General features: G+C 43.1%; 1 protein-coding gene across 1 annotated transcript in view; it reads right to left on the bottom strand.

The window, feature by feature from the left end:
• LOC135785788 (retinoic acid receptor beta-like) overlaps positions 1 to 22926 on the bottom strand; it is a 134153-nt gene that overhangs the window by 24288 nt on the left and 86939 nt on the right. Inside the window, exons 5-7 of the mRNA XM_073812667.1 lie at positions 15043 to 15219; positions 9229 to 9433; positions 4028 to 4186 (exon numbers count right to left, since the gene is read on the bottom strand). Of these exons, the coding sequence (XP_073668768.1) occupies positions 4028 to 4186; positions 9229 to 9433; positions 15043 to 15219 (541 nt within the window). The remainder of the gene's footprint in view (positions 1 to 4027; positions 4187 to 9228; positions 9434 to 15042; positions 15220 to 22926) is intronic.

The following is a 22926-nucleotide window of genomic DNA, read 5'->3' as shown; positions in this document are numbered from 1 at the left end:
TGATGTTTTAATGATAAAACCGCTTCATGCAGTGTTTTTAACGATTTAATGACCTCGGCTGAATTGTCAGGCACTGATAATAACTTAAACGAGGGGTTGTTCTAGTTCACGTTAATGCTACATATTTGCCATGCTATACATAAATGCTTTAATATCATTAATATAATATCGATAACGCGGTCTGGCCGCCTTTCAGCGCTGTAACACCGGCAACGGTAAATGGCAGTGAGCCCAGCTTTTATTTTGAAAAGAGCTTATTGAGGGGGCGTGGCATTACTTTGAAGCAATACCCCTGATTGGCTGACTACACGCGTGGATCGTAGTGACAAACTCTGCGGAAAGATAGTGCCAAAAAGATCTGTAGACTTGTGCAGAAGGATTCGTGAATGCCCTGTGATCTGCAAACACAGATTCAACACTTGCATGCTGAACTTTGCACAGAATGTGTAAGAATGTCTTTTTACAATGGTTGGAAAATACAAGTTAGACTGTGTTTGTTTGCAAATTGTGAGGAGGACATTTGTAGATTTTTTTAATGGAAAACAGCGAAACAGTTGTGCCAAAATTCTGAAAACAAATGCAACACAATCTACAACCAAATAATGACCCTCATGCGCAGACAAATCACTTTGCATTCATTTAAATTCTGTTTGTCAAGTACAAGTCGATGATTTCTATTTGTGAATCATAAAGAGTTGGTTTGCGGATTTTAAATCTATTTGTAAATCGCATTTTATATTTGTATGTCATGAAGAGTCTGTTCGTGGATTTTTATATATTTGTAGATCTCGTTTTACATTTGCGGATCATGAGGAGTTTGTTTGCAGATTTGGAACCTATTTGCAGATTTGTTTCGTGTTTACAAATTGTAGTCTCTTCATTTTCAACGATTATGGCATTATTTTGTCACCAAAGCGAAACAATAGTGTCAGAATTCTGAAAACAAATGTGACACAATCTACAAATAGAAAATGATATTCATCTGCAAAGAAGTCACTTTACATTCATTCAAATTCTGGTTTTCAAGTACAAGTCACTGATTTCTTTTTGTAAATCATGCTTTATATTTGTGGATCACAAAGACGATTCGTAGATCTTGTTTTACATTTGCGGATCACAAGGACTGTGTTTGTGGATTTTTAATCTATTTGTAGATTGCGTTTTGTGTTTACAAATTGTAATATTTATTTATGACTTTTACTCTGTCCATTTTCAATAATATTGGCCTAAAATTACCCCCATATTTTTTCCCTTTTTGAGATGGCACCACAAGACGTCGCTCGGTGGCAGAGCGCAGGGATCAAGAGGGTACATAAGGCTCTATAAGTATGTGAAGGTAAGGGGGTGCTGCTGACCCAGTGGTGGTTTTAAAGGCCAGGAGCAAAGCCTTAAATTTGATGCGAGCTGCTATAGGAAGCCAGTGTAACTTGACAAAGAGAGGAGTGACGTGCGCCCTCTTTGGCTCATTGAAGACCACTCTTGCCGCTGCGTTCTGAATCATCTGCAGGGGTTTGGTCGTGCAGGCTGGAAGCCCTGCCAGTAGCGCATTGCAGTAGTCCAGTCTGGACAGGACAAGAGCTTGGACCAGGACCTGCGTAGCATGCTCATCTAGGAAAGGTCTAATTTTCCTAATATTGTAGAGGATGAATCTACAGGAGCAAGCGGTGCTGGCAACATGGGCCGTGAAGCTAAGCTGATCATCAATGACCACTCCCAGGTTTTTGGCCGTCCTGGAAGGCGTGATGGTTGAGGAACCTAGCTGAATGGAAAGGTTGTGCTGAATCTTTGGTTCAGATGATATGACAAGCAGTTCTGTCTTTGCAAGGTTAAGCTGGAGATGGTGATCCTTCATCCACAGTGAGATGTCCCTCAGGCATGCCTAGAATCGGGCAGAAACCGTGGGATCATCAGGGTGGAACGACAAGTGGAGTTGATTGTCGTCCGCATAGCAGTGGTAGGAAAAGCCATGTTTTTGAATGACAGATCCCAGGGATGTCATGTATATTGAAAAGAGCAGCGGTACAAGCACAGAGCCTTGAGGCACCCCGGTATCGAGACGTTGGGGTTCGGAGACGTCCCCTCTCCAGGATACCCAAAATGACCTATCTGAGAGGTACGACTTGAACCATAGAAGCGCTGTGTCAGAGACACCCATAGACATGAGGGTCGAAAGGCGGATGCGGTGATTGACCGTGTACAAAAGCGGCAGATAGATCCAGTAAGATCAGCACAGATGATTTGCAGGCTGCCCTTGCCTTCCTTAGGGCTTCAATATATGTCACAATCTGGACTTTATTTCATAATTTAAAGAGCACCTATTGTCCGATTCACGATTTTAAATTTTCTTTGGTCTTTTGGGTGTTTATTAGTACATATTAATAATATGCAAAAGGTCAACAGCCCAAAGTAAATTATCATGGAAGTTATCATCTCCAATGTAAATCTCTTTTCTTGGACTACAACAAACACACGGATTGTAGGCAACAGTTTACTTGCTGGGCTCATCCTACAACAAACGTGACAGAAGAACCGACCCACCACTGTTTACAACGTTTATATATACATATATTTTTTTCCTGTCTCAGTATTCGTGTTTAGTTTAGTTTTCCCTGTCGCACATTATGGAAATCCCCACCTTTAAGATCCTGTGTCTTGACCAAGGGGATCGCTCTATAAAGGAACACTTACTAGACTTTCTAATTTTAGTTTAGCACACCCCTTCCCGGACTATTGCCTGTGCAAGTTTCTCCGCACCAGCCTTAACATCATCACATGTGCAGTTTTCCAGTGGGGGGCCTCGAGAGAGCTTCACCACATATGTGGAGTGGGTGCTGGTATCCTGTGGATAGTCATACACAGTTGAGAACAATGCCAGTCCCAATCCCGTACTAGAGACCAGCCTGCCTTTACCCGACTGATAAGAGCCCTTGCCCACGCAAACGGAGAGCCAGAGCCTGCAGCGACTGAGTTTTTCATCGCCCCAGAACCAGAGTCTCTCCACGTGTCTAACCAGGTGTGTGAGCCAGCAAAGGAGTCTTGGTGGAGTTTGAGAGCTTAGATGAAAGCCCCGCCTAGGGCTGTGACAATTGTCATAACCACCGCACCACCAGACTCATGAGCTTAAAGCCTACCTTCCATAGGTATGAATGAAAACAAGTTATTCCCTTTGGATCAGTGCACACACACCAGTGGCAGCGGGTACACTGGCAGGGAGCAAAGTGATACCTTCAGCCTATGGGCCACCACCACAGCCCTAGCCCGCTGCTTGATTATGAAGTCTTTCCGTGTCACAGGGCTCAAGTCCAAGTCAAGTCTCGAGTCATTGCTGTGTAAGTCTAAGTCTCAAGTCTTCTTTAATAATGTCAAGGCGAAAGTCATCAAATTTGGGACTCGAGTCTGAGACGAGTCGCAAGTCATGTGACTCAAGTCCACATCCCTGCTATAGTTACTGTAGCAAAAGCTGTTTATTTTTGGTAAACCATTGTAAACATGTTTTTATGCTATCTTTGATCTCCCTTACGAAAATTAACCATGGTTTTATTGTGGTAATAGTGTAGTAACCATGTGTTTTTTTTTGGTGTATCGATTATTATCAGCAAAACTATGGTTTTACTACACTAACCATGGTTTAACTATGGTTTTTGAAAACCATGATTGTCAAAACAATAATTATTTTGTGGTTACCACGGTTTTACTACAGTAACCATGTTTTTTTTGTAGTTTTAACTGTAGAAAATCCATGGTTCATTTTTGTAAGGGCTACACAAAAAGTTTTAACATCAACAATATTGAACATAATTTCCAAATAAATCCCTTGTTTATTCTCAGTATTTTGTTTTGGAAAAAAGATAAATAATATTTAGTAATATTAATATTAAGTGATTGATGTGTTATGCATTGTAACTGTATCAGCATCATTTACAAATGTTATAAAGGAAAGTGCCCTTTTTGCATTTTCTGCCCTTGAGGAGTCAACAACATATTAGTTAAGCTTAGCGTAGATTCAACTTGTATGAATCATACAGACCTTTAGCACTGATGCTGCGCAAGTCTGTGATCTTCATGAGTGTCTTGGGGAACATGTGTGGTTTACTGGGTCTGCGCTTCCTCACATAGATTTTTAGTGCCTCCAGTAAAGGTTCCTGGAGCTGGTCCACCTTAGAGGGCTCCTCCAATTCCTGCCGGTCTATACAGAGAGGCAGAGACATTATAAATAAATAAGCAATCAAACCCTAAGAGTATTGCTGAACAAAATATGAAACCTTCTGAAATTTAAATTGATCAACAATGCATTACCTCTTTGGATCAGAGGAGGGCAGTGTGTCTTTAAACATTATTAGTGTGTCTTCTCACATACATGTATATACACTGTATACTGCTAAGCTTAATATATTTAAAACAGAGTAATGCTACTAAAGTATTGTTGTTACATGTCCTCAAGTTTAATTGTGAAACCTGTTATCATTATAAAAATAAAAATGACGCAAGTCTTACTGAATGCATTTGGTTTATTCAACACACTGTAAATGGAAGGTCAAGTTGAATGCAGTGCATTATGGGATGCACTATCTTTATCTTGCTCATGTTTTATCGTACACAAGAGTGCTCATACTGGCTAAAATCTTGAGAATTAGAAGGAGTAGTAACTAGTAAAAGTAGAACATAACTTATTTCAGAATCCTTGACTATTAAGGCCTGCTTGAAGCAGCTTACATAAGCACGACGTTCATTCAGGTTTTAATTTTGTAACTGTTAGGAATGCACAGAAAAGAAAATTCTTGTCTGAAGCCGAATAAATGAAACACTCAGCTGAAGGACGAATTCTGAACATGTTTTTTTTTTTTTTTTTTGCATTATTTTGCCAATTTCTTGTAATTGCACAAGTTACATTCATAATGTCCTTGTTACTATATTGATTTCACAATATTTAACACTGGACTTTTCAGCAGACATTATAGGGCCTTTGTACACCTGCTCACTTCTCTGAACAGATAGTTATCAGACTTGTTGAAACAGTTCCAGTTACATTCTACAACATTAATGCGTCTTGGATAAACGGATATTAATCTGATCTTCTGTTCCCGCACAAAATGTAATTACTATGTCTTAAGAAACTTGCAACAATGCTTTTATGCAGCACTGTATGTTAAGCAGCAGACGCACCCCTGCGTGCACAGTTAAGCCTGAGCAGAGGGAGAAAGAAATGACAGGAGATTGACAAAGGAAAAAGCACTCAACAAAGCGCTTCGGTCTAACAAAAAGCTTTTGTTAATAAATGTTTTATTTCTTGTTTAATATAAGCGTGTTTGTCGTGACATCACTGGTTCTAGAAGTTTTTATTACATACTGCCGTTGGACTTCATCGTTCCTCTTCCATGCTAACAAATCTCGTTCTCTGTGCCCAGGACCGCCGCCGTATGCTGCACGGTGTTTAGGATGTCTTGATTTTAAAATGAAATAAATGAAACTTGTAGTGCTGTATGTTTTCGGCTCTTTCTCGGACACTTTAACTCACCAAAGTATTTAAAGTGAGAAGGATACATAAAAAACATGTATTTTAACGTTAGACTTTAAATTTTGATGATAAATCCACTATTGTATTATATATAATTGTTCTACAGTCCATTCACAATATTTAGTTCAATTACATCAGAAGTAATAATAATAATAATAATTCATTTTATTTATGGGCGCCTTTCACGACACTCAAGGACACCTTACAATAAAAACAATACAGTCAAAATACATAATACAAATAAGTCATACATCAGTTACACAAATAAAAAGCCTGCCTAAAAAAGGTCTTAAGTCTAGTTTTAAAAAGAGTCAGATTTTCACTGGATCTTAGTGCGCGAGATGGAGTGTAGTGCTGGATAAGATCAGTTAAATAAGAAGGTGCTTGATTGTTAAGTGCTTTGTAGGTGAGAAGGAGTAGTTTAAAATAAATGCAGTATTTAATTGGAAGCCAATGTAACTCTACTAATACTGGAGTAATATGATCAGCCAAACGGGACCTACTAACGATACGTGCGGCTGCGTTTTGGACCAATTGTAGTTTGTTCAGGACCCTTGCAGGTAGGCCATACAGTAGTGAATTACAAAAATCAATTCGCGAGGTGACAAAAGCATGAACCAAGGTCACAGTACTTTCTCTTGATAGAGCAGGCCACAGACGGTTTATGTTGCGAAGGTGAAAGTATGCAGTACATACCACGTTATTTATATGCGTTTCAAATGATAAAGTGACAGGGCTCAAAATTTACTTTTTTATTTGGTAGCACTGGTGCTCCCAACTTTAAAGAGTTAGGAGCACCAGCAAAAATGTAGGCGCATCCATCCAAAAATTAAAAGGCACCAAAACTACAATGTATATGTTAATAGATTTATTTTATTAAATATAAAACGCCACCATGGCAAGCATTTAAAATTTGGTCTTCTATTTATTTTATTTTATTTTTTGCTGCATAGATTCCAAAATTAATACCCAAATGCTGTTGAAATAGTATAGCAATAATAATTTAACAATTACAGGTAAAATGATTAAGATTACAATAGAAAATCTAGCAAACACGTAAAACACTGATTAATTGGAACATTACAAAAGTGTCCTTAATATAGAAGGCTAATATATATATATATTGTTATTGATAACTGCATTACCAGGATGCTATTACTACTAAATAGGCAATGTTTTAAAAAATACTATAAAAACATACCATCAGCATTGTCGTGTTTCACATCAACATGGACCACAAGAATGTTTGTCGGATGTCCATTCACCAGCGCATGCGCACATACACTATCAAACACTCTTTGACAGACAGGTCGGTGTCTCAGTGAACACATTTGTCATGACACTACTTGTGTTTTTGGCACTTTCGCCATGTTTAAGCAAGGTCTGGCGCTTAAAATGTTTTGATTACGCCACCAACGCCGTTTTATAGGATTTACAGTAAACACAGTAAGTTACATCGAGCCATTTTCATAGCGGAGACACTCGAAATCTTTAAGCCACTCTCTCTGAAAGGTTTAACGTCAAGTCTTATCTTCCGGTGGTGGAGCCGCATTTGAATCCGGATCGTCGTCATTTATTACAGTAGTAACATTGGCTGTAGTCGGCTCGTTCTCGTCATGCTCACGGTTCGTCTTTCACATTTTCGTACCAACGTAGCACGGCAACAAGGAATGACTGACGCTCATATTAGCCAATCTGCGGTCTTCATTAAACGTAAGAACTTAATGGTGAAATTTGATTGGTTATGTAACGTTGGAGAGAACACTGAACCTGGGACAGCAGCACGCAGCATCACAATCTAAATCAAGTCGCACCACACAACAAAATGGGCAGTCGCACAAATGCTCCCAAATATATTTTAAGGTCGCACAGATTAAATTCCGGTCGCATATGCGACCAAAATAGTCTCAATTTCGAGCCCTGAGTGCTATCGAAAATGACACCCAAGGTTTTAACCTTTGTAGATACTGGGACTAGTGAACCATCAACAAACATTGCGGTACATTTAGATTTTTCTAAATTGATTTTTGAGCCAATTAGCAAGATCTCAGTTTTTCCACTGTTTAATTTAAGAAAATTAAATGTAAACCACTGTTTGATCTAACAAGACAGTCTGTAAGTTTTGATAATGGAAAATTTGAAGTAGTTTCTGAAGAAAGATAAAGCTGGGTGTCATCAGCGTAACAATGAAATGGAATACCGTGCTTTCTAAAAATACTACCAAGGGGCAATAGATAAATAATAAACAAAAGAGGGCCGAGGACAGATCCCTGAGGGACTCCAGTGGCTACACAAGTGGGCTTTGATATATACTGTTTCAGCTGAACAAATTGGGAATGCCCAGTTAAGTAGGAAAGGAACCATGACATAACAGTACCTGTGATCCCAATAGACCCCAGTCTGCTCAGTAAAATGGCATGAGAAACCGTATTGAACGCTGCGGTCAAATCAAGTAGAACAAGTAATGTCAGACTCCCTGCGTCAACAGCAATCAATAAATCATTGGAGATCTTAATTAAAGCTGTCTCAACACTATGTGAAGGGCGAAAACCAGACTGAAACTGTTCGTTTAAGTTATTTGTGGAGAGATGTTCCTGGAGTTGATTAGCAAACAACCCGTTCAAGTATTTTAGAGAGAAACTGTAAATTTGAGATAGGATGGAAGTCATTGAAGTCGCTCAGGTCAGCCCCCGGTTTCTTGGGGATTGGAGAAATGACAGCTGTTTTAAAAGAGTCAGGGACTATACCAGACATAAGTGAGGCATGAATAATATCAGTGATTAAAGGTGAAAGGGAGGGTAGACAAGCTTTAACCAAATAAGTTGGGGTGGGATCTAGATGACAGGTAGTAGATTTAGCTGTCTTTATCATCCGAATTATATCCATAGTACTTTGGGCTTGGAAGTTAGATAGTAACGAAGGTACAGGCTGATCGTGATACTCATTAAAAGTACTAGGTCTCAAATTTAGGGATGCAATCTGTTGGTGAATATATATTGTATTTTGTCATTAAAAAAGGACAGAAAAGCCTCACAAAGGTCAACGGTTTTAAAATGTTATTCATCACAAAAAATAATTTTTTTGTATTCCCTTCGTTAGAACTAATTAGTCCTGCATAGTGTTCAGTTTTAGCTGTATGCAAAGCAGTTTTAAAAGTCTGCAAATGTTCAGCATATAGATCTTTATGTAACACAAGTTCAGTTTTTGAACACAGACGTTCCAGGCGACGGCCCTTGCGTTTTAGCTCACGTAGTTCCTGCGAAAACCACGGAGCGGAATTAACAAAGGTGACAGATCTAGTTTTCAATGGAGCAGAACCATCCAAAATACTCTGGAGACCAGTGTTGTAATGCAGTACTAATTCATTAGCAGACAACTGGGATTTTTTTCTTTCACTACCACACATATATTTATGCTTTATTTGTTGAAATTAATTAAATCTGTTATTTCAGTTAAACTCGGTGTAGTGATATGGAACTGTAATGCGGTCGACACACCTGGAGCTACTTCATAAGTGTGCATTGACTAAAATAATGCACATCCATAGCTTAACAGCTTCTTTAACAGCTCCGTGCTATAAAAATAAATAAATGAATGAATATAATTCTGGTTGAGTACCATCTGTAGTCAAAGATTAGTGTTGTATTTGCCAATAATGCCCCATTAAAACTACCTGAAAAATGCTTTTTTATTTAAGAAAAGGTGTTGCCCACCTCCTGAGATGAGGCAGATAGCAGACAGCAGTCCTGTCTCTGTGTCGTCCATCTCAATCGGCAGGAGTTGATTGGCGAAGGTAAACACCAGGTCAGTGAGTGGCCCGAAGCCAGCATTGTGCATCTGTGTGCGGTTTAGCGTCAACCCATCAGAGAACGTCATTGTATCCTGGTCAGGAGTATAGCGTGTGCAGATACGCAGGATCTACACACACACACATAAACATGTTATTATTATCAATGTAAAAAAAATGCATCTCAAGCTAGAAATGCTGTATTTATGCCAGGTTTCTTCAAATCATTTGGTCGTCATGGTATGTGTAATTTGTTAAACTGTGTGCCATCTGTAATATTTGAAATCTGTAGTTTCAGTCAGAACTCTCTGGTTCTTTGTTACAATTTGATTCAGTTCATTTGCCTTGAGTGTGTGTGTGTGTTTGTGTAATGTGTGTGTTTTTAGTTCGATAGGGTTCATCTGCAGCACACCGTTGGCTGCTGTGGATGATTGGCAGTACTGTCATGAAGATGAAACAGAATAAAACATGTCTGCTGCCAACAGCAGACTCTCTCCATCTCTCTCTCTCTCTACACACACATAGAGATGCCGTTTGATCTTCCTCTTCAACACTAACTCTATCCACAGCATAACGCCGAGCAACTATCACAGGACAAAAACTTTGACCCCTGGAGTTGGACAGTATGTATGTGTGGAGTTTCGAATGAGCTTTTCCGTTTTAGTTTATGGCAACGCATTAAAAAACACAATATCAGAATACAGTAATATGGGACAGGCCATTACATTAGCTTTCTGTTTTTGTATTTTTATTTTGTCCTATATGCATTGTTATGTGGTGAACTTTGCATTTTACAGACCTCTGCATGCAGGGTTTGAATTAAATGTTTGTCACATTTTTGTAATGTTTATATGGTTCTTTGTGAATTTTTTGTGAATGTGATTTTAAGACTATAGTGAGGTAAAATTGTTTTATCTGATTGCATTCGTTGGGCTTAATCATTAAATTCAAGAAAAATGGAAATATGCTTTCTTCAATTGATAAGAAATGTAAATATGTACCTTTGGCTAACAGTGTCAGTATACAATGTATATCATACATTATTGCATACATAAATAGCATAAAATAATATTTTTTCAAAGCTAAATATAGAAAATAAACTCAAAGCTAAGCCTCACCTTTTACTTATGATTTGTTGAACAAAAATCTGCTCACCATAGACATGAAATGTATAATTCATTTCAGCAATGCTTTGTTGTAATAACTGTAGCATTTATAGTATTTCTTCCATTCATATCAAACACACTGGAATGAGTTGCTTTCAACCAGGTGACATCCTTCCTTTTCACAGAATGCCCATCTGTCAGTTATGGACAGTCCAAATCATCCATTCTCATTCTGCTAGACCTGTCTGCAGCTTTCAACAATGTTAATCATGAATTATTCTGTCCATCCTCGCATCTTGGTACTTTCCTGTTTTAAATCCTACCTCACAGGTAGGCCCTAAAGGTTGCTTGGGGAGGTGAGGTATCTAAATCACATCAGCTGGTCACTGGGTTCCTCAAGGATTAGTTCTCGGGCCTCTCCTCTTCTCCATATACATTACATCACTGGGTCCCATCATACAGGCACGTGGTATCCCCCCTTTGCTATGCTGATGCTTTATTTCATCTTTTTGTCCACGGTATTGCTCTTCTGGCCAGACTCCCTACCTGCGCTTGCAAACCCCTGCAAATGATTCAAAATGCAGCTGCATAATTGGTCTCCAATGATCCCCAAAGAGCCCTCATCACATCTCTGTTTATCACTCTGCACTGGCTCAATTGTAAGGCATTGGTGCTTGCCTATAGGAGAGTCACTGGCTTAGCACGTCACTACCTCAACTCTCTCTAACAAGTTTACATCCCCTCCAGAAATCTGCAGTTGTTATAAGAGCGGCACCCCCTGGTACCATCACAAAGCACAAAGTCACTTTCAAGGATGTTTTTCCTTGCTAGTGGAATGATCTTCCCAAATTCCTTACAGACAGCCGAATCAAGCACACAGCTGAAAAATCAGATTGCACTTAACGGTCTCTTGCAAATAAAAAAATCATATGACTATAGGCATTTTCCGTACAGCATTTATGTTCCCTTTGTTGAGTAAAATGAAAAACATGTGTCCTACCTTTTGTGATATGTATTATGCTATTTTACTATATAACCATCAGAAACCCTTAGAAAACCTGTTATATGCTATATAACATTGAAAATGACTAATAACCTGTAGTTTGTTATTTTCTATTATGTACACCAAGTATTTTATATACAAAAGTATTGTAACCACAGAGTTTGAAAAGTATATGAATGAAAACTTATATCTTGGTTAGGAATTAAGAATGAAAATCTATACATGATAAATGCAAGAAAGACAATCACACAATATTGTATTAAGTGTTTATTGAGATAGAGTAGAGAAAAAAAACATGTATAAGAAAGAATAATGCATTTAACATATAAAAGATAGACAAAGGAACAAAGAGTAAGTTACCATCAGATAAGGCATGATGTCTTGCAGGTGAAGAGGATCATGAAGAGGATCGTGAAGAGGAGGACACGGAGAAAACGAAGACAAAGAACAAAGGAATTCAGAAGGCTTATATAGGATCTGAGAAGGGGATTTCCACGACTGTGATGTCATGGGGAATTTGGACTTGGCAACTAGGCTATAAAAGGATGACGAGTCTGACAGAAACTGGACGCGACCTCCGTTTACCCAGGGTCTGACAGTCTGAGTTAGGGTATTAGACTTTTTAATTTATACTTAATTTGAAAAACAATTTTTTGTACCATCACTAAATTGTATTAATAAAACATATAAAAGACAAGAAAAGGTCCGATTGCTTCTACTAGAACCTTAGCGGTAATTAACTTCCCACGAAGGAAGTCTCCTGACCGATTGGAGCGAGTATAATTTATCATTAGCTTGTCAGATAGATGGAGATATAGTGATTATTGTACTTACTGCAGACAAAAATTGGTAAGTTCGACTTTCCTAGCCTAACCTGAATAAAAAATAAGGCTAAAGGTGTTTTTAATACCGCAGCATAAAACACATTGTTGGGCAGTTCGCGAAGGGGCCTTCCAAACTAAAGTAAATCTGAATCCCTTCGCCAAGGGCCCTTCCAGAAGTCTGTTAGTGAAGTGTACATCCATGGAGTTTGTGATCACGTGATCTTGGGTAGCGAGTTCTCGCAATGCATTTTGAAGAAAATATGGCAGGGGAATTTGACTTTACATACTTTACATACATATTATTTTAGCAACATGATCTTACAAAGTTCCGTGGGATAGTCACGGAATTTTTTGCGTGACATTCTCAAGGATCTCTGCATGTTTCCGTAGCCCTGCCACGGACTTTCTTTTTTGTGGCATTCTCACGGATTGGTTACTCAACTGCTTTTTCCCATTTTCAACCATTGTCGCTTCGGTTTAGGGTTAGATTTGGTGTTTGCATTAGTTTGTCACTTTAAGTATTGGTTTATACTATTTTTTTCTGATGTATTCTTTTATATTTTCTAAACTTTAAACAATTGTCGCCTGGCATTGGGGTTAGAGTTGGGTTTGGGTAGGGATATCATTTTATGTAAATCTAACCCTAAACCGAAGCGACAATGGTAAGAAAATAGGACAAAACAGTTGAGTAACCAATCCGTGAGAATGCCATGGTAAAAGAAAGTCCGTGGTAGGGCCACGGAAAAATGCAGAGATCCGTGAGAATGCCACGGAAAAATGAGCTAAAAATTCTGTGACTATGCCATGGAAATTCGTGAGATCAGGTTTTATTTTAATGTATACCTAATATTGATCTGATGTTATAAGATAGTAAAGGCTAGTTTAGATTGTAGGAACGTGTTAAATAGTAGCTGCTGTGTTTATTTAATAGCTATATCCACACCAACAGAGCAAAACAAATCAGTTTGAAACTAGACAAAAATAAATATTTGAAAAGAAATATTAAAAATAATGTGTGCAATAACTGAATCCTAGTTTCCATGCAGACATGCAGTGTTGTCAAGGTGACATTTGTCTGTCAGTCATTTCACCAAGGGAGATCCAAACGCATAGATGAGACCATAAATCCCCTACACCCTCCAAAGAACTCACTTCAAGGGCTCTGTCCTACGAAGGGAGTAGGCATAGGGATGCTCTTTAATCTCTCCATGTACTGGCTTATACTATCTGAATGTTGTGACTGAAACTTTGTATTACTGACACTTTTCGGGGCCTATCATACACCCGGTGCAATGCGAAAGTGTTTTTTGCTAGTTTCAACCCGGTGCAATTATCATTTTCACATTTAGCGCCACGTTGTTTTAATAGCAAATTTGCACCCAATTTTGCACCCATGGTCTGCAAAGTCTGGTCTTAAGTCAATGACACAATATTGTTTTTGTTATTTAAAGAGTGTTAGTAATATGCTCCTATAAATAAGATGACAATGCTTCTTGCTTATTACACACATGGATGTGCAGCAGCACATAAACATTTTTAAATATAAAAATGAAAAGATTAAAATGTAAAAGATTATTATTGAGTCTCTTGTACATAAATGAGGATTGATTATGAGATGTTAGAAGGCGTAAAGAGCTGCTGTAACTGTAGCCTGGTAGGTAATTAAATGTTTTGCTTTAAACAAAAGCCAATATTACATTTATTTGGAAATGTTTTTTTTTAATGCTACCCCATAGATTTATTGTATATGATGACTTTGTACCTGTGGATATGATGAAAACCTTTTTTAAGTAATTATTTAAAAAAAAAAAACACTCACAGGGCTGTCTGAGTGCTGAAACGTTTCGGCTCTCAACACGTCTGTAAATTCTTTATCACCTGTTTGTTGGAAATAAAGTATTTTTACAGTACAAACCTTTTCTTGCATGTTTGTAATTTTTTTTTTTATATTACACTGATCATGTAGGCTATCCATTCTTTTACAGCAATTTAAAGCCTACAGCAAAGAAAATGACTTTTAAAGTCAATTTTAAAACCAATGAAAACAACACAATTTTTTAACATCAATCCTAAACTGGGGATCTTCTTCCTGCGTTTAGTTTGTCAGTTTACAAATTCCGCCAACTAAATAGGGAATCGGCATGGCACGAGCGCAGCTAGCTTTTAAAGGGGATGAGAGCTGAGAATCTCATGGTTTATTGCATGTTATGCCCAAAACACACTCATTACCAGAAGAGGAACAACCCTTTTAGACTGTGTGCTAGGCGCACAAACCATTTTTCCTGCCGTTAAATTAGCAAAAGTGGATTCAGACACTCCTGTTGAGACTGCATGTTGTGCACTTTAGACCATGTGCTGGTCTTTGGGAAAATAGGGCACTTCGTGTTTATTGTCTTTTTAAGATTAATCATTTGTTATATTCCACAACTGCAACGGTACATTCACACGGGGCTTGTCTGAAGCATGGCCAACAGCCAATCACAGTTGCCGCAGCACATGCTCCGTTCTTCCATAAGCGGTATTGGCTGGCTCTGTCTAGGATATTTGCATAATGCGATCTGATTGGCTGATGCACGTGTTGCCGCTTGAAAAGTTGAGAAATGTTCTTCTGCAACTTGGGCTGCTAACAACAGCAGTGACGCGGCGCTGACGTATCCACAATTCAGTTCAGCATCGCATGACGTCACCCATTAAAAGTGAATGGGAAGTGTTAACACTTATGCCCCGTGTGAACGTAGAGTTATAGTGTTGGATAAAAAAAGTTTGCTAAATGAATAAATGTAAATGTAATATACAAATGCACATACCAGTATGTCGAGGCAGGCGGCTTTGAGTAGCGTGATTTGATCAGCCATTGTGAGTCCAGTGAAACCAGGAACTCGTTTGGCAAACTCCACAATTTTAATGATGCATTTAGTAGCTAGTTCACTGAACTTATCCCAGAGACCCAGATCCAACCGCACACGATGATCTGAACTGGAGTTCTGCAGAAAACAAAAACAATCGATGAGCTAAAATTAAAGATTTTTCCACATGTGGCACATTAAAACAATACAATCTATGAGTTTTCTCTACTGTCAATAACAATCACATGACTTTATTATTTGTGTTTTGTTATTTTCCAATAATTGTTTTTGCATTATTATACAATGTTTTTTGGCAGTTCAGCCAAATGAGAAAGGTCTCTAAATGATGGATGTATACATACAACTTTTAAACATGATGTTCAGCGTCAATTGTTATTTGACAAAATAATAACAGTTTATACCAATCATTCTATTCAAAAGTTTACATAGTCCTGGCTTAACATATTGTGTTGTCCTCTTGAGCATCTGTGAATGTCTGCACCTTTTATAATAGTTGTGCTTGACTTGTCTAGTTGTCTAGGATGACTTTTAGTTGCCTTCAGTGTGAAAAGATGGATCTCATCATCATACAGTCACTGCTGGAAAGGGGTCAAATATTCAAAACCATTTGTAAACGTTTGAAAGGGTTATATCTGTAAATTCCTCCCTCTCCACTGTGCATGAAAATTTAAAATATATTACTGATTTAATTTTACTGTATAAATTCAGATGGAAACCAGCATTTTATGTTCATAACTATTGGTTGTGTTAGTTAACATGCTGGTGTTGTAAATGTAATGTTCAATTCAAAGGTACTTGGCATGATTGTGCAATATTGCCAAAGCATTATTAATCACAGGTCATTTTATTAGTATATATATATTAAATACAAGTTGGTATTGTGTTTATAGTCTGTATTAAAAGTTGGTGTCAATAAGTGAACTATTGGGTTCTGGCCCCCTGCACCCTAAAAGTTCACTTACAGTATGCCATCCTGTTAGATGGCTGGTTTTAGGTCTCATCTCTTGGGATTTAAGTGCTTCATACTGAAGTTTGTTGGGGAGGTTTGAATTTATGCTTTAGGCAGCGGTTCTGAATTTGTATCACATGAGGGTATCTGCTTAGTTCCCTTTCAGTCGGTCACTACGACGTCACGTCGTGACCGACGAATTGGGAACCGCTCCGCGGGTGACCTATCTACTTCGAGAAACTATAAAAACGCCAATGAACTTGGCATGCAGGTATTTGCATAATGCCGGCGCCGCCCCGCCAGGTGCGTATATAAGCCGCAGGTGCACAATACCAAATTAGCTTTTATTGCTTCGAAGCCGGCAGACATCTGCTCTCGAGAAGCTTTCTATCTGATCTTCGTAGATCCTGTTCTGGAAGGGAAGAAAATAAGATCTCAGCTTGCTGAAGTTGGTTGGGCAAAGACACCTCAGCGGAGGCTCGCAGTGTTTTTTCTCCACCCTTTCTCTCTCTCTCTCTGTCTCTTTAATTTAGGACTTGAGTTCGAGTGAGTGCGTTGCCTCTCCCTGTGTGTTTCACCAGCTCGCACAAAAGAGTGATTTCCCTAAAAGAGCAGCACGTTTGAGCTTTGTGTCTTTTTAAAGACAGCCACTCATTCGTGTCACGGTCGGGGTCGTCTTTTTAAAGATGGATTTCCGTCCGTGTTCGGTTTCTGGATGCGGTGTGTTCATCGCCCCCCGGGATGGCCACCAGCGTTGTCTTTCGTGTCTGGGGCTCCAGCACGCAGAGGCAGCGTTGCGTGATAGTTCATGCTCCATCTGTGAGGGCATGACTATGGCGGATTTGCGGAGACGGGTGTCGTTTCTCCGGGAACGGCGCCCGCCTTCCAAGTCTGGTGCTGCTAAGAGCGCAGCTACCAGACTTGCGAAGGATGATCTCCGTATAACGGTGCTGGGTCGGTCTGCTGGTTCGTCCAGCAGCTCCCAGCGCCCTGATCCGTTGCCAGCGGAGGTCCCGATGGAGACGAGCGGCCCGTGTTCTACGGTGTCCTCGCGCTCTGTCGAGCCTCCACCCGACGCGATGTCCACCGTAACATCGGAAGGGGGGTTGTCAGCCTCGGACGTCGATCCGGATCCGCTCCCGCCTTCGGGCCAGGTTGCGGCTTCTGCGTTCGACCCCGAGATGGCAGCCATGCTCGCCCGGGCGGCGGAGGCGGTCGGCTTGGAGTGGACTAAACCTCCCCCACCTGAACCGTCCCGCCTCGATGATTGGTTCTTCGGGGGTGCCAGGGCTTCTCAGTCCTCGCCCCCGGTGCCTTTCTTCCCCGAGGTGCATGAAGAGCTGACGCGGTCGTGGAAAACCCCGTTTTCCGCCCGGAACCGACCGTTTCAGCCTTCACCCCTCACCTCTCTCGAGGGTGGAGATGCCAAGGGGTACACTGGTATCCCGTCAGTGGAGCGGCCGGTCGCGATGCAGTTGTGTCCGGCCGGTGTCGCTTCCTCCTGGCGGGACCAGCCTACTCTCCCCTCACGGGCCTGTAAGCAGTCTTCGGCGCTGTCCGGTGCTGCTTACAAGGCTTGTGGGGAGGCAGCCTCTGCCCTGCATGCCATGGCATTGCTGCAGGTCCACCAGGCTAAGGCTCTGAGGGACCTGCACGCGGGAGGTCACGACTCGGCGGAGTTCTCTGAACTGCGTGCGGCTACGGATCTGGCGCTCCGTGCGACCAAGGTCACCGCACGCGCCGTCGGGCGTGCGATGTCTACCCTGGTAGTCCAGGAACGCCATCTCTGGCTGTGTCTGGCGGACATGAAGGATGCTGATAAGACCCGGCTCCTGAATGCTCCGGTTTCCCAGACCGGCCTGTTCGGCGAGACGGTCGAGGAGTTTGCCCAGCAATTCTCCGCGGCCAAGAAGCAGACTGAGGCCATCGCTCAGATCATGCCACGTCGGAAGCGTCCTGCGCCTGCCCCGTCCACGTCGGCACCTCAGCCTGCTCCTCGCCGAGGGCGTCCTGCGGCGGCCGCCTCCGTTCCTCCCCGGGGCTCTTCTAAGAAGCGAGGAACCGGTCGTCAGCAGCCCGCCCCGCCCGCTCAGCCCGCTTCAAAGGGTGGAAAAAGAAAATCGAAGCGGCCCTGAGACGGGCGACCTAGAGATGGAGGGGATCGCTCTTCGGGAGATGGTGAAAGCACCACTCCCCCCACCGGAGGAGGGCCGGTTGGGGAATCCTTTGTTTCAATTTTCTGTTCCGCCGACTTTTCAGTCGGCACCCACAATTCCACAAAAAGAGCGAATTCCACTTCCATCTCTAGGTCTTCAGATGAGCGCCGGAGACACGAGCGGGCTCATAACCCCCCCTCGTTCTCCGACTCATCAGAGGAGTACGAGAGCAACGCACGGGCTCATAACCCCATCGCGCTCTCTGACTTCTCAGGGGAAAGAAGACAATCACGGGCTCATAACCCATCGTCTTCCTCCCCCTTCGCCAGAGGGTGCATCGAGTGGCGTGAGGTGTCTTCAGCAGAGCCTCCCTTACTCACCCACCCAGCAGCGGACTCAGGTGAGTGTTATCATGCACAACACTGCTGTCGGTGCGGCCAATACGCACACACCGGCGATCACCTCCGTTGCGCCCGCCGCGGGTACACCGATCGTGCCTTTAGTCCCTCTCGCACGGTGTCTGGGGGCGTGGGAACAGCTTCCCAGCCCGTCGCGTTGGCTTTTACGCACGATTCGTCTCGGCTACGCGATCCAATTTGCCCGGCGTCCCCCCAAATTCTCCGGCGTTCGTTTCACTGCGGTGAGAGCTGCCGATGCGCACGTCCTCCGTGCGGAGATCGCTGTCCTACTGGCGAAGGACGCGATCGAGCCGGTCCCTCCAGCCGAGATGAGGTCGGGGTTTTACAGCCCTTACTTTATTGTACCCAAGAAAAGCGGCGGCTTGCGACCGATCCTGGACCTGCGTTCGCTGAACCGTGCACTTCACAGAATGCCGTTCAAGATGCTGACGCCCAAGCGCATATTTCCATGCATTCGTCCAAACGATTGGTTCGCATCCATCGACCTGAAGGACGCGTACTTCCACGTATCGATTCTCCCCCGGCACAGGCCGTTTCTCCGCTTTGCGTTCGAGGGGCGAGCATACCAGTACAAAGTCCTCCCATTCGGGCTCTCTCTGTCTCCCCGTGTATTCACCAAAGTAGTGGAGGGGGCTTTAAAACCCCTGAGAGAGAAAGGTGTGCGCATTCTCGCGTATTTAGACGATTGGCTCATAATAGCTCAAACACGTCAGACGCTGTGCGATCACAGAGATTTAACTCTAAAACACCTCGCTCGTTTGGGTCTTCGGGTCAACTGGGAAAAGAGCAAGCTTTGCCCCGTGCAGAGAATCTCTTTTCTCGGTATGGAACTGGACTCGATCGATTTGACAGCTCGTCTAACAGAAGCGCGTGTACAGTCGATTCTGACTTGCCTGACTACATTCAAGAGCAAGAGCGCGGTCCCGCTGAAACAATTTCAGAAGCTCCTGGGGCATATGGCAGCAGCCGCAGCTGTAACTCCGCTCGGACTGCTTCATATGCGACCGCTTCAGCATTGGCTTCACGATCGAGTCCCGAGGAGAGCGTGGCTGCGCGGCATTCACCGTGTTATCATTACACCTGCGTGTCGTCGCACTTTCACTCCGTGGTCAGACCGTGCGTTTCTCCGAGCCGGTGTGCCTCTGAGACAGGTCTCCAGGCATGCAATGGTATGCACAGATGCTTCGGACACGGGGTGGGGGGCCACGTACGATGGGCTTGCGGCTTCGGGGGTCTGGTCGGCACCCCAGCTGCATTGGCACATAAATTGCCGAGAAATGTGGGCTGTATATCTTGCGCTCGTCCGTTTCAGCAACGAGTTACAGGGCAAAGATGTATTAGTTCGCACAGACAACACTGCGACCGTGGCGTACATCAATCGTCAAGGCGGTTTACGCTCGCGTCACCTGTCGCATCTCGCCCGTCATCTCCTCACTTGGAGTCAGAAGAATTTGAGGTCTCTTCGTGCCATTTACATCCCGGGCGCGCTCAATGTAGAGGCGGATGCGCTCTCTCGGGCTGCGCGTCCCGGCGAATGGCGACTCCACCCCATTGCGGTTCAGCAGATTTGGAGACGTTTCGGCAAAGCGCAGATAGATCTGTTTGCTTCCCCAGAGACGACCCATTGTCGCCTGTTCTATTCACTAGCCGACGACTCGCTCGGCGTGGATGCATTGGCACACAGCTGGCCGCGAAACATGCGCAAATACGCGTTCCCTCCGGTGAGCCTCATTGCGCAAACCCTATGCAAAATCCGGGAGGACGAGGAGAGCGTGCTGTTGGTGGCACCGTATTGGACAACCAGGAGTTGGTTTCCAGAACTCTCTCTCCTCGCGACAGCCCCTCCGTGGAAGATTCCCCTGAGGAAGGACCTTCTTTCTCAACAAGAGGGCACATTATGGCACCCGCGCCCCGACCTGTGGAACCTCCATGTGTGGTCTCTGGACGGGGCACGGAGGATTTGAGTGATTTACCGCAAGAGGTATCTAACACTATTGCTGCAGCGCGAGCGCCGTCTACGAGACAGGCTTACGCGCTTAAATGGAACCTGTTTGTCGACTGGTGTTCTTCCCAAAGTGAAAACCCCCGAGAATGCCCGATTAGTGTTGTGCTTTTATATCTCCAGCGTCGTTTGGAGAATAGGCTGTCACCATCCACTATTAAGGTCGATATCGCTGCGATATCAGCTCACCATTTACCCGTAAACGGTAGGACAGTGGGTCAGCACGACCTGGTCATTAGATTTCTTAGAGGCGCTCGAAGACTGAATCCTTCGCGTCCTCCCTCTATTCCTCCGTGGGACCTGTCCTTGGTGCTGAAATCACTCCAGGAAGCCCCATTTGAGCCTCTGCATAGTGTGAGTGTTAAATTTCTTACAATGAAAACATTAACTCTCCTTGCTTTGGCTTCTGTTAAAAGGATAGGGGATATTCATGCATTTTCGGTCGACGAATCGTGCCTTCAGTTCGGGCCGGCTGCATCCAGCGTAACACTGAGACCCCGGCCCGGCTTTGTGCCCAAAGTTCCCACCACTCCTTTCAGAGATCAAGTGGTGAACCTCCAAGCGCTGCCTTTGGAGGAGGCAGACCCAGCCATGGCTTTGTTATGCCCTGTTCGTGCACTACGTGTGTATATAGACAGGACGCAAAGTTTTAGGACCTCAGATCAGCTCTTTGTTTGTTACGGTGGTCAGCAGAAAGGAAAAGCTGTCACCAAGCAGAGGATGTCCCATTGGATTGTGGATACTATAGCCCTTGCATATCAAAAGCAGAATGTGCCTTGTCCATTTAATTTACGTGCTCACTCTACACGCAGTGTGGCATCATCTTGGGCACTGGCTCGCGGATCCTCGCTAACAGATATTTGTAGAGCTGCAGGCTGGGCGACACCTAATACGTTCACAAGATTCTATAGTGTTCGTGTCGAACCGGTTTCCACTCGGGTTCTTTCTACTAACTAGTTAAGAATGCCGAGGGTCGGCTCGTGTGTCGGCTTGGAGCCTCTATTTTGGTGCTGCACATCTGCACCAATATGGAAGGCCATCGGGGCAAAAACGTCTAAAAAACTGTTTTTGCCTCTCCTCCACCGCCCTGATAGCTGGTGTTGCGGAGCATCCGCTGTCAACCTATCACTGATGTATTCTCTGTAAACCTGTGTAGGCTAGGCGTCCACATTTGTCCCCTACGTGGGGTTCATTTGTGTGTATACTCCGTGGGGTACTAATCCTCCACGTTTTCCTTAGCAGAGCCTGCTCTGCATCTCTCTGCATACTATGTTTTGTTCAGAGACTTTTTATGAGCAACCTATCGGTTGTTTCATATTTTATGTCATCCATTCAACCTTCTTAGGGGATGGCTTCCGCAGTGTTCTAGCTCCGCTCAGTTTAGACGCTTCCCCAGTTCGCTGCTTCACTATCGTGGGTTAAGGAACAGGTAGTGACCGGCCTTCTGCATTTCGCCTTAGGTCCGCCCCTTACGTGGAGGGCGGAGGGCTTTTACAGACACTGGAAGGGTTCAGCTGCAGTGGCGTTTTGGTAGGGATTCCCAATTCGTCGGTCACGACGTGACGTCGTAGTGACCGACTGAAAGGGAACGTCTCGGTTACGTATGTAACCCTCGTTCCCTGAAGGAAGGGAACGGAGACGTCACGTCCCGTCGCCACAGTTTGCTGTTCCATTGCTGTTTTTTAGGCCGGGCACTGTTGCTCGGCTTCTCAGCAATAATATAGCTAATTTGGTATTGTGCACCTGCGGCTTATATACGCACCTGGCGGGGCGGCGCCGGCATTATGCAAATACCTGCATGCCAAGTTCATTGGCGTTTTTATAGTTTCTCGAAGTAGATAGGTCACCCGCGGAGCGGTTCCCAATTCGTCGGTCACGACGTGACGTCTCCGTTCCCTTCCTTCAGGGAACGAGGGTTACATACGTAACCGAGACGTTCTACCCTTCATGCACACTGCAGAGTGAATGTCAGACATGGGGCTTGTGACTTGGTGACTCGAGTCGCTATTTTTGTGACTTGTGACTTGACAAAAAATAAAATACTTGAGACTCGCCTCGGACTTGGAAGTTAAAGACTCGGGACTTGACTTGACTTGAGACACGATGACTTGAATGACTTGAGTGTTAATCACATCATGTTTTCAGTTTAAATATAAAATATATAAATTATTTAAAAAAATAAAGTCGACCCAGCTGGAGCGCAGGCTGAGAATGGTGTTGTCATGACTGAATCACGACACTATCATTCGCCATGCCCTCTCGTACCTTACGCACACCACGCCCACTTAGATCAGATAT

Source organism: Paramisgurnus dabryanus, chromosome 19, assembly GCF_030506205.2.
Source record: "Paramisgurnus dabryanus chromosome 19, PD_genome_1.1, whole genome shotgun sequence".
Taxonomy (NCBI): domain Eukaryota; kingdom Metazoa; phylum Chordata; class Actinopteri; order Cypriniformes; family Cobitidae; genus Paramisgurnus; species Paramisgurnus dabryanus.
Note: the sequence above shows the minus strand (reverse complement) of the source record. Positions and strands in the feature narration are given on the sequence as shown.